A 12,636-nucleotide genomic window follows, 5' to 3' on the forward strand; every position below is an offset into this window, starting at 1 on the left:
GCCACCAGCGGCGCAGGAGATTAAAAGGTAAGATTAAGACCAGTAGAATATGTGCGCCAAGAAAGACTGCCACCTCTAAATTTTAGCATATATTTTCTGTAAAGTTATGGTACGTTCCATTAATGAGAAAGATGCCCTTAATAGCGACAGTTATGAGGAGGAAAATGGGGACGATCTCCCGCCAATTTCACATATTCGAAATGCTTTTTATTAACAGGCACGTTTGATACATTGCGAGCGTGATCCTACTAGCGTGTTGGTACCTTTCACAGGCACGGTTTGGGATGAAAGTTATATTATTATTATTAAAGCTTTGAAAACTCTCTCGGTGTACCGTCTTTCTTCGTAAATATGTGTAACCATGTATAATATGTATTTGCAACTGTATATTTTTGTAATGTATTCATTTTAGAGATTTATTCTGTTGTGTTCTATGGATGAATCAAAAATAAGGGGCGGAGCAAACGCGGGCTGATGGGAAATGTGGTAAAGCTGAGTTACCAGTAGATCTGTCTGTTGTCGTAGCGGACAATAGTGAATATATATTGTTCCCACCCTTAACTTTGGAAATATACATTTTGTTTCCTTGGATTACTTTCAACGGGACCCCGACTGTACAAGTCTGCATCATACCTTAATTACGGGTATCATTTTCCATTTGTGATGTCAACTGCAGTTTTAGATTCGTGAACCATCTATGAAGTCGCGGAGTGGCATCCAGGCGTATGATCGCAACAAGGCTTTAGGGCTAGGACCTTAGCTTAGCCTTTTGGCTGAGAGTAAGTGTCCCGGCTCCTAGGCTTTGTAGCATATAATGAACTGACCGATAACGGATAATGGATAATGAATAACGAAGATAGATCAATAACCCATAAAAACCCCAAAACCCCCACAAATGAGGAACAAGCTTTACTTCTGGTGCCCGCGGCTTATACATGGGTGCGGCGTGTATAAGTACAAAAGTGTCAGATCACTCAAAAAGTGGTGGGCGCGGTTTATAATCAGGAGCGCTCTAGAGTCTGGAATTTACGGTAATGTCAAAAGAGGATTTGTTAGGAGCGTTCAGGTTGGTGTAGTTAACATGTTAACCTTAAGAGGGCACTCAAATACCACTCTGTTTCTCAAAAGCAGAAAAGTTACCGTATGTAATATCATTTGATTTTAACTATGCCTTTCCAATCTTATCAACCTTATTTTCCAATCTACAAGCTGCACTTTCTAAATTTTTGACCAATTTAGGGTTTTTCGGTGAAGGTTATGAGAAATCCTCCATTTTTCATTTAAGTGTGCTGGCAGGGAATGAGTTAATTCCGTTCCCCCATTTCTTTGTGTAAGCATATACATATAGCCCGATTCCGACCAAAACGGTTTTCTTCTCTAAGTGAACATTTGAGACACTTGTATCGTAATTGTGTTTTAAGATGATGGGCATCATTAAGATCAGTGGTGTGTGCCAATGCATCGCACAGCTATAGCATCTGCCTGGCTAATGTTCATTAACAGCATATAGCCTGTCGCATACGCCCGATTCCATTTTTATAGCTACCGTAGCGCTAACACGGCATTAAAAGGCATCCGGCTCAAATGGCTGTTTTAATAATCCAATTGTCAGGTCAGGCGGAGTTTGATCATTTAGAAAATGGAATTCCCAAAGGTTTTAGAACAGGGGTCTCAAACTTGCAACCCCGGAGGCAATTGCGGCACTCTGATATGAAAGGAAGAGTGTCTGATGTGACTGCAAGATGTCGTTGTACTCTGTTGTGGAACCAAAAAGAAGTGCTAAAAAGCACAAGGTATAATGCAAACTACGTGGACTCAAAGTGACCAAACAACACCGTATTACTATAAAAATGAAGAGAAATAAGAAGACAAAAAGGGTGAAAAAGGACCTTTAAAGAAAATACAAGGGGTAAAATGAATAGAGAAAAGGGGAAATATGGAAGAAAAAACAGACCAAAAGGATAAAACAAGAAAAAGTGAAAGGGATAAATAAAAAAAGAAGAGAAATAACAAGATTAAAAAGAAAAAAAATAAGAAATATGATAACAAAGACTGTCTTTTGTAAAGTTAAACAAGACTTTATAAATATTAATCGTTTATTGTCTATTTCTGTGTCAGCAAGCATTACATTAACGGATAATTTTCCATCATTGAGGTTTTTATTTGTTTTTGTTTTTTTGGACGGAAACATTTTAAGGCTGGAAAATGGGCCATAAACATCAGCAGAACTACTACCTTTGGGAGAGGGAGAGAGGGAGAGGGAGAAAGAGGGAGGGAGAGAGAGAGAGAGATACAAAGAAGAACAATGACAGGTGGATAATAGAAAAAAATAAAAGTAAGTGAGAGAGAGAAGCCCTACCCGAACGTAATGATTGACACTTTAAGCTGGACCTGGCCCAAAATAAGAAGAAAAAAAGATAAGAAATATGATAACAAAGACTCTCTTTTGTAATGAAATATAAGTTCAACAAGACTGTATAAATATTTATATCTTTTATATTTCTCTGTCTGCAAGGTTTACATTCACTGATAATTTTCCATCATTGACGGGTGTTTTTTTTTTTTTTTAAAAGGTTGACCAAAACATTTTAAGGCTGCAAACTGGACTATAAACATCAGCAGAAGTACTGCCTTTAAGTGTGTGTGAGAGAGAGAGAGAGAGAGAGAGAGACACAAAGAAGAGCAATGACTGGTGTATAATAAAAATACAAAAGTCAGCGAGGGAGAGAAAAGCCCAGCCCTACCCGAACTTAATGATTGACATTTCAGGCCGGACCTGGCCCAAAATAAGAAATATGATAGCAAAGACTGTCTTTTGGAGTAAAAAAAAAAGTTGACTGTTTAAATATTTACATCGTTTGTATTTCTCTGTCTGCAAGGGTTAACTGATAATTTTCCATCATTGACGGATTTTTTTTTTTTTTTGTTGACCGAAACAATTTAAGGAATGGAAAATGGGCCATAAACATCAGCAGAAGTACTGCCTTTAAGTGTGAGAGAGAGAGAGACACACAAAGAACAACAATGGCGGGTGTATAATAAAAATATAAAAGTCAGCAAGGGAGCGAGAAGCCCAACCCCACCCGAACATAATGATTGACGTTTCAGGCCTGACCTGGCCCAAATTCTCGGCCAGGCTCTGGCTTAAGATCTTACCTCTAATAGCTACGCATGCTTTTGCGGGCTTTAAATGTCTGTGTTTTAATGTCTCCTGTCTTGTCTTCAACAGCAATTTGGCAAGATTCTGGACGTGGAGATCATTTTTAACGAGCGAGGCTCCAAGGTATGCACATTTTCCTTTCCTTTTTCTGTTCTTCTCTCTCTTTGGGTAATTACATACTTATCAGATGCGATGGCCTTGGGGCAGCTTCAGCACCGCCCGCCATGTTAGAGACCCGCGCTCGACCGTCCGGTCTTATCTCGGCGCTAACGTCGGCCTTGTGCAAACACCCGCTTGTCTTGCCTAGTTAGCTCCCCGACCTATAGCAGCGGGAGATAACCGCAAATTGCGGGTCGGAAGCGTAAAGACTGAGCACGTCGAGTAAACAATTTCAGCCTCGCCGACTGCCAAGCTCGGAGAGCATTTGGGAGTTTGACAACCGTATTAGTACAATACGCTAGCGGAAAATACTGAAAGAAAGTATGTTTATGTTTATTCATGTTTTAGATACAAAAATAGATATAGATAAATAGGGGTTGGAATTGGGGGATTTTGGTCTCCTAATGACTATCGTTGACAGTCAAGTCTAGTTACTACTATGAAACTATATGTCAAATTTAGTGCTAAAAAGGACCTCAAACACCAATATTTTGCTTTTATTCTGAAAAGAAGAAATACTGCAAACTCCGTACAAAAATAATACCAAAAACAAAAAAATACTACTACTGAAATACATACATCTACAGGAACACTACAAAAATACTTATATAAATATACTACTACAGTGATTTGATACAAAAATACTACCACAGAAATAGAGATCATATAAAATTTGGACTCATTTTACAGGACAAGAATGATGAAAATGCCATACATCTTTTTCTATGTACAGCAAAACTTTTCATTCACAAAATCTTAAATGCACTCATGTGAAATGTAACAGAAAGACAGAAAAGAACAGAAAAACGCACACCATTTAAGTCCCAGAGCACTAAAACTTAAAGTAGATATTAAGAAAAGCCAAGCCAAATCAGATATGGACTATATTTGTAATAAAAACATAAAAAATGTTGTTTTATTAGAACTATAATTTATGTGACATGGCCGCTGATGGCTTGAGATCCTCATAAAGCAGTGGAGTTAATAAATTGTACAACATGATTGCTATTTAAGACTGTTTTTAAAAAGTAATCACCAGTCTATTTTCTAAGTCTTGTTTTCCAATTTCCAACGTTTATGATTTATTTTGCACTCTGCAAATATATTTAAAAAAGTGAAAATATTGAACAAAATGAAAGCAGAAATGAAGCAATCCTGCACTTAATTAAGCAGCATTTCCTTTAAATCAAAATGAAAAAGAATTAACAAAGGTGAAAAGGTTCCGGTCAGAATTTTGACGCAGAAATGAAAAAAAAAAATCTCACAGCTGTATTTGAATATATTATGGGTGGTCAACTCTACACGAGTGAGCAGGACACATCCGGAAAGGAGGTTATGGTACAAAACTTTCCGAAGGAAACTATAAATATATGGACACTCAAATTGTCCAAATTTGGTGATGTTGACGAGATTGGTGTTGCTGATATTGACATCGATCTGAGAAAAGACACTTAGTGTTGGTGGAACTCCTGCTCCTCAGCACTTTCCAAAAGTTCAGTTTCGATCTTCCAGTTGATTTAGTGTCCTTTACTAAATGTCTTTTCGATAAACCAAAATGAATAAAATCCAACAGCTGTAATTCGTATTAGAGTGGGAAAAACAGGGTCAACTCTGAACAAACCTACCAGGACACACCTCAAAAGGATTTTGTCATTTAATTAACTTTTTTTTAAAAAAAACTTGGGTTTGGACTTTTGATTTGTCCAAATTTGGTGTTGTTGGCGAGATTACTGTTCCTGATGTCCAAATCATTATATAAGCGCTATGTAATTGATGAGTTTTTTAAACGAAATAAACGCCTGGGCCCCGCTCAGTCTTCTAGCTAGCAGTTTTAAACCAAAAATTACAGTGTCGTGCTGGGAAAGACACTTGATGGTGCTAAAGCCCTCGCCCCTCTTTTTAAAAGTTTGGTGTTTACATGTTTTCTCTTTCAGTGTTATTTTTCACGAAGCTGATTTAATGAACGTGTTCAATCAACTAAAATAAAAAATGGAAAGGATGTTGTGTTACACAACACAAAAATGTTGCAGTCAAATTGTCCAAATTTGGTGTTGTTGGTGAGATTGGTGTTCTGAGGTCGATATAATGACACAAGTGTCGGATAACAAAAAAATATCTATTTTTTTTTTTTAAATAAATGCTGAATAAACTTTGGAGCTTCAGCTGGTATTCTTTCTGGCTAGTATTTTTAAAGCAACAATTACAGTGTCATGCCGAGAAAGACGCCCTTTAATGCCATAGTTCCTGCCCCTCACCACTTTCAGAAAGTATTATCTTCATGTTTTATCTGTTTCAATTTTACAAAACTAATTTGAAGAACTTGTTTTCTATTAAATGTATTTAATCAACTAAAATAAATTAATAATAAAAAAGGATGCTATGTTATATAATTGTCCTGAGGACACTTAATTGACTACTAAGTTTGGACACTAATTGTTCAAATTTGGTGTTGTTGACCAGATTGGTGTCCCTGATGTCGAAATAATGATATAAACATTATGGAAAACCAAAGTTTATTAACGAGTGCTGAATAAAAGTTGAGCTCCTCTTTGTTCGAGACAGCATTTCTAAACCAACAATTATAGTGTTGTGCTGAGAAAGACACTAGGTGGTGATAGAGCTCATACTACTCAGGATTTTCACAAAGTACACTGTGTTTTCATTTTTACGGTTTAATAAACTTTTTTTTTTAATACATGTATTTTCTCTTGTTCTACAATGTTTTTATTATTATTGTCCAAGAACAGTGGGGAATTAAAAACACATCTGATTATGAAAACTTGTTTATTTTCCTGCAAGTTTATTTTCCCGGACGCCCCTGAGTCGTGTTTCCTTCCCCGCGGGCCTCTCATCTCTTCTTTGTCTTTTTTTCCCCTCCCCTCTCTTCTTTTTTCTCTCGTTCTCACGCCCGTCTTCCATCTTGTTTTTGAACCCGGCGGCTGCAGGGCTTCGGGTTTGTAACGTTCGAAACGACCGCAGACGCGGACCGCGCACGGGAGAAACTAAATGGTACAATCGTAGAGGGACGCAAAATAGAGGTGCCCGTCCTCTTTTACGTTGTTTTTTTTTTTAAATCGCCCTCTCCAAACCCTTCCCCCTTTCCTCTTCCTCCTTGACTTTTCTATCTTTCCTTTTTCCTTCTGCCTGAAGTTTCCTGCAACACCTCCCCCCTCTCGCATTCATCTCGTGTCTCCCACCTGCCTGCTGCACCTTGAACGCTGCATGCTGAAGCCTGATCTGATCTGTAAGTGTTTGTGACAAAGACAGAGATGGAGCGGATCGACGCCGTTTGGACTGTTTTTCCCGTGTTTTGACACAAACAATGAATTACTACTTTGCCTCGTGCGGATTGTGGCATGTGTGTCTGTTTGGGCATGCGCACGAAAGAAAGTCGGTTTCTTTGCGGGCGGGAGTTTGAAAGTAAGATATTGAAGTTGAAATCAGTGTCAAGTCAAGTCCTGTTTATTTGTATAGCCCTTTATCACAAGTAGCCTCAAAGGGCTGCACAGACCACAGATGATTGCAAACCACAGACTTTTATTACACCATCCCCTGATCTAAAACCTATATGAGGGCAAGGAAAAACTCAAAAACCTCAGGATGAATCAAGTCATGTATATTTGTTGCGCCCTTAATCACAAGGAGTCTCAAACGGCTGCACAAACCACTGATTATTGCAAACTACAGACTATTATGACACCATCCCCTGATCTAAAACCTACATGAGGGCAGGAAAAACCCCAAATACCTCAACATGAACAAAATGAAGAAACACCCGTCCAACTACTTGTTAACACTTAATTTCTAAACAGCCAATCACATGGCGGCAACCTTTAGACATATAGACATGGTCAAGACAATCTCCTGCAGTTCAATCCGAGTATCAGTATGGGGAAGAAATGTGATTTGAATGACTTTGAACGTGGCATAGTTGATGGTGCCAGAAGAGCTGGTCTGAGTACCTCAGTAACTACTGATCTACTGGGATTTTCCCGCACAACCATCTCTAGGGTTTATGGAGAATGGAGAAAAAGAAAACACACCCAGTGAGAGGCAGTTTGGTGGGCAGAAATGCCTTGTTGATGCTACAGGTCAGAGGAGAATGGCCTGACTGGTTCGAGCTAAGAGAAAGACAACAGTGACTCAAATAATCACATGTTACAATCTAGATAGGCAGAAGAGCATCTATGTCAAGCTTTGAGACAGATGGTCTACAGCAGCAGAAGACCATGCCGGGTGCCATTCCTTTCAGCTAAGAACAGGAAACTGAGGCTACAATTTGCACAAGCTCATCGAAATTTGACAGAAGATTGTAAAAACGTTGCCAGGTCGTATGAGTCTCGATTTCTGCTGCGACATTCGGATGGTAGGGTGAGAATTTCGCGTCAAGAACATGAACGCAAGGATCCATCCTGCCTTGTATCAACGGTTCAGGCTGGTGGTGGTGGTGTAGTGGTGTGGGGAATATTTTCTTGGCACTCTTTGGGCCCCTTGGTACCAATTAAACATCGTTGAAACGGCACAGCCTACCTGAGTATTGTTGCTGACCATGCCCATCCCTTTATGACCACAATGTACCCAACTTCTGATGACTGATACTTTCAGCAGGATAATGGACCATGTCATAAAGCTGGAATCATCTCAGACTGGTTTCTGGACTGAAATGGTCTCCACAGTCACCAGATCTCAATCCAATAGAGCATCTTTGGGGTGTGGTGGATCAGGAGATTCGCATCATGGACGTGCAGCCGACACATCTGCGCCAACTGTGTGATGCCATTATGTCACTATGGGCCAAACTCTTTGAGGAATACTTATAGCACCTTGTTGAATCTATGCCACAAAGATTTGAGGGAGTTTTGAAGGCAAAAGGGGCGTCTAACCCGTTACTAGCATGGTATACCTAATAGTGGCAGGTGAGTGTAGATTGTTGACGTCCATTGCCATTAGAGGCAATAAATGTGTCAGAATTCCTTTACATCTATGGCTGTCAATTGGATATTTGATGTTCAAAGATGTAAATGACAGGAGAAAATGCAAAAAAAAAAGGGATTTTTTTTTGTGGAATTGATTGAAGTTAATTTAAATGGATTTCTGAGTACTATGGATGTCAGTCTCACTGAATGTGTCAAATTGCTCTGATGACAAAGAGGAAAAAACTACTTTTGTAGAACTTATTGATGTTAGTTAACTGGATTTCCGAAGTCTATACCCATCAGTAACACTAATTGTTTCGAAAAAATTTCAATGGCCGTCAATGGGATTGAAAGGGATTGTTGCTCATGAAAGCCTTGAATGACCTCAGATAAAGCAAGACATTCTGATTGGTCTGATTGAGGGTGAGTCAAATTGATCTGTTTTACGTCTATACCCGTCTGTGGCACTCCGTGTCTTAAAATACCTTGACGTCAATGGCCGGTAATGGGACTGAATGGCATCATTGATGTTCAGAGCTGTGAATGGCATCCGTTAGAACAAGAAATTTGAATTGTTGTTTAATGGATTGAGGGTAAATCAAACGGATGTTTGACGTCTATAGCCGTCAGTGGCACTTGGTCAAAATGATTGATGCCTATGCCCAACAATAATATATTTTAAACCATTTAAACCTGGGAATGACATCAGCTAAAGCTAGAAACTTTAGGTTGTTGTTTTTTGTCAGTGTTGAAAATCGCAAAAATTAAGACGAAGCGATCTGTTTTTGTTATAATTTATGTCCTGTATAATTTTCAGTCCCGTTGTAGCATATATCCTTTGTTATACTTATGTAAATTGTTTTTCTAGTAAAATAAAATATTGTACTTCAGACAACAAAATGCAAGTCAAGGTGCCGTATGAAAACAATCATACAACACAGGATTGTTGGAGAGTTCGGAGAGCAGGGAATTACAATAATGTAAATGAGAAGAGATTGTATTGTTTTTTTGTATTTTTTTCTCCGGTAACATAAAAATAAAGCTTAAAAAATATATATTTTTTAAATTATTATTTACTTATGTTCTAAAATTATTTTTTCATGAAAAAATGTTTTCCTATAATTTAGCAATTTATTGTATACTATTGTATAATTATTAAAGACAAAAATAAATCTTAGTGAGAAAACGATTTGCTGATTTGAAAGATTTCTTGTCTTTGTATTTCAATATATATTTTGACTTATTTTCCTTGTAAAATAAGACGAAGAATACATTACCATATCTCGTTATTACATCAAAAAATAAGAAATAAGAAAAAGCATGAAATGACCCTTTTTTATTAACGTTTTTTATTTCAACATAAAAATCAGATCTCTCGGGAAAATATGCTGATTTTAATGTTTTTTTCTTCTTCATTTATTTGCTAGAAAAAAGGCAAAAAGTGCTTAAAATGACAGACATGTTCTGCAAATGGGGACAAAAAGGAAAAAATATGCAGCAGTTTTTGTACTGATTGAGGATTGATTGTGAAAAGAGCGCGCGATGACCTTTTCTTCGGAAATTTCGCAAAGATGTAACGAGCGATCTTGGCCCAAGAATATTTTCTCTACCGTCATCTTTGTTTTTGCTTTGTTTTGATGCCTTGATTATTTACGTGCATCCGTTCTTTTGTTTATGTTTTTTGTTTGTTTCTTTGAGAGAATGTAAACGAAATGTAATCATTGACTGCATGTAGCCTGACTTTGACAGAAAACGGGGGGTAAAAGCATGGTGGTTACACCCGTGGTTACGAGAACGGACGTGTCGGTTTTGCTAACCTTTCCCTGACGCCGACAGGTTAACAACGCCACGGCGAGAGTCATGACCAACAAAAAAGTGGCCAACCCTTACGCCAATGGTAAGACTTTCCGTTGTAGCAACACAACGATAATAAAGGTGATTCTGAATTGTATTGTCAAATATGCTATGTGCACAACATACTACACCAGGGGTCTCCAACGGTGTGCCTGCGGACACCAGGTTGCACCCAAGGGACAGTTGTGGGCCTGTTCCAAAAATAGCTCTCCAGCAATGTTCCCTGTAATTTTCCACGGGTTTGAGCGTTCACACAAAGTCGGTGAGCCACGCTTGAAACAACAGTGAGCAACGGCAATACCAAATGTGGCAGCTAAATCATGATCAAACATGTCCAAAACTTGACATCATGTTACATTTTGCTGAGTTTCCGGCAATGCAAAAAACATTTTCACTTTTGAATGAATTGACTAATGTACTATTGCAAAGGTTGTACGGCCTACAAACGTCATTTGTTTTTACAACAATTCTTTCACAAGATTTCCATTTCTTTTTTATCCTGGTATGTTTTGTCACATAACACTAACATTTTCGGGGGCTTATTTAGTCGGTTGCACGATACACAACTGTATTTAATCACATTTTTTAGTGGAAGTACAATGTTGGCAACAAGGTTGACTTGGTATAATTGGAAATTATTTGAATGCAACACAAACTTTTTCTTCTTTTTCCCTGTTTTTTTCTATTTATTTTTTAATCCCTTTTTAAAAAATCTCATTGTGTTTATTATTTCCCAGCTGTTACTTTTTTCTTTTTGTTCGCTTTACTTTTTTTCCTTTGTTTATTTATTTTCTTTTTTCTGTTTTTTTTTTTTTTTTTTCAGAATTTGTCCTTCTTTTTTTTCTTCTTTTTGTTCATTTTTTTCTCAGCTTTTCACTACTTTTTAATTTTGGTATTTTTTTTCTTTTTTGTTCTATTCCCCTTTCCTTTAAGTCATTTTGTGCATAATTGTACATACTATTTGGTCATATAGGGATGAAAGAAGCAAAAACAATCTGAAGAGCCGTTTAGGACCCGAAAGAGCCGGTTCCTTTTAGTGAGCCGAGCCGAAGAAGCCGGTTCTCGAAAAACTCTAAAAACTCACACACACGCAGCTTAGAGGGAACATTGCGCTGGATAGATTTTCTTGTGCACTGAGAATGTGCGGGCAGTGCGTGTTTGCGCACGGGCAGCTTAGGGGTTGTTTTATAGGTTGACTGAGTCTCTTCAACCCAATTTTTAGTAATTAACATGGTAATAACACAGTAACAACATAGTTATAACATGATAAGTGGTTATTTTAGAATTTCAAATATTTTAATTCCAGTTCATGGGCTTCATGGACGAAAACATGTATTCAAGCGTGGATAATTATTTTCAAGCCATACATTCAAGGAATCAAATGAGTATATATTCATGTATTGAACAAATGTATCCTTTCGTCTCTTTATCGATTTCTTTTACAGGAAATACAACAAATTAAATTCCAATTAATTGGTTTAATAAAAGCGAATGAGCAAAAAATGTGCAGGTTTTTGTTTTTGCTATCTGGGCAACTTTTTAGTTGTGTAGCTAGGAATCTTCTTGGCTTTTTAGCTATCTTGCTAGTTTTATACGTTTTTGCATGCTATCTAGCTTACATTTTTACTTATTTTGCTAGTTAGCAAGCTAAATTTTGGCCTTTCCCCACGGGCAAAAATGCAAAGAATAAGTCTTGTATTACAATTTTTTTCAGTGGATTGTTTGGGATTTAAAGTTTAAATAGAGCAGTTTTGCATTAATTTGGCAGATGGGTAGGATAGGGTAGGGCAGGGAGAGTCCTGACAGCCTAATGAAAGAATCTGTCCTTGAGCCTGCTGGTTCTGGCTCTGAGACTCTTCAGTCGTTTCACAGACAGCAACTGGTTGAAGAGGCCTGCAATCCTGGTAGCTTTGTGGGTGAGGCAGGAGTTGTAGCTGTTGTTCATTGCACGATTTATCGCCAGTTTGTATTTTTATAATTAACTAACATGACTTTTGGATATTCATCAAAAGGAAAGAGGCCTAGTTTCTGTTTCCGTCACCTCCATGTCCCCCTTCCCTACTGAGTCCATTTTATTTTGTAATAATGTAATACTGAAATGTGTCACGGCCTATATATAGTCATGATTGTATGATTTCTTCATTTACAGCCTCTTCATTATTTCAGTCATTTATAACGTCTTCAATTATTTAGTCGCAATTCCTTATTCATTTATTCAGTCATTATTATTCAGCCTTCTCCATTATTTCAATTGCGTTTTACTTTGTAGCCATAAGCGACATCGAACAATATATCAGACTTGTTAGAACCACTTTAAACAAAGGGTCATTTTGCAGTGGAAATGTCAACCACTACTGTACTTAAAGTTGGGTTTTGTTTTCGTTTTATAAGTTTGGATTTGGTTTAAGCTTATGGAGCACCCTTTTTATTTGAAAGTGATCGGCCATTGCAAATTTGCACTGGTGAATTTCGACAATCGTTCTGCAGCTCATTTGCGCCCAGAATATTCTGTAGTAAAAACGTCCAGCCTTTATTTCGATATCTCAC

General features: G+C 37.7%; 1 protein-coding gene across 5 annotated transcripts in view; it reads left to right on the forward strand.

The window, feature by feature from the left end:
• rbfox3a (RNA binding fox-1 homolog 3a) overlaps positions 1–12,636 on the forward strand; it is a 537,286-nt gene that overhangs the window by 488,023 nt on the left and 36,627 nt on the right. For 3 of the 5 annotated variants that reach the window (XM_088322988.1, XM_088322989.1, XM_088322990.1), the window contains 3 exons: positions 3,230–3,283; positions 6,265–6,357; positions 10,072–10,132. In XM_088322988.1, coding sequence (XP_088179114.1) covers positions 3,230–3,283; positions 6,265–6,357; positions 10,072–10,132 — 208 coding nt within the window. The remainder of the gene's footprint in view (positions 1–3,229; positions 3,284–6,264; positions 6,358–10,071; positions 10,133–12,636) is intronic. The other 2 variants (XM_088322991.1, XM_088322992.1) reach the window with 1 other exon arrangement.

The sequence above is a fragment of the Urocampus carinirostris genome, chromosome 19, assembly GCF_059441175.1.
Source record: "Urocampus carinirostris isolate Australia breed hairy pipefish chromosome 19, RoL_Ucar_1.0, whole genome shotgun sequence".
NCBI classification, from domain to species: domain Eukaryota; kingdom Metazoa; phylum Chordata; class Actinopteri; order Syngnathiformes; family Syngnathidae; genus Urocampus; species Urocampus carinirostris.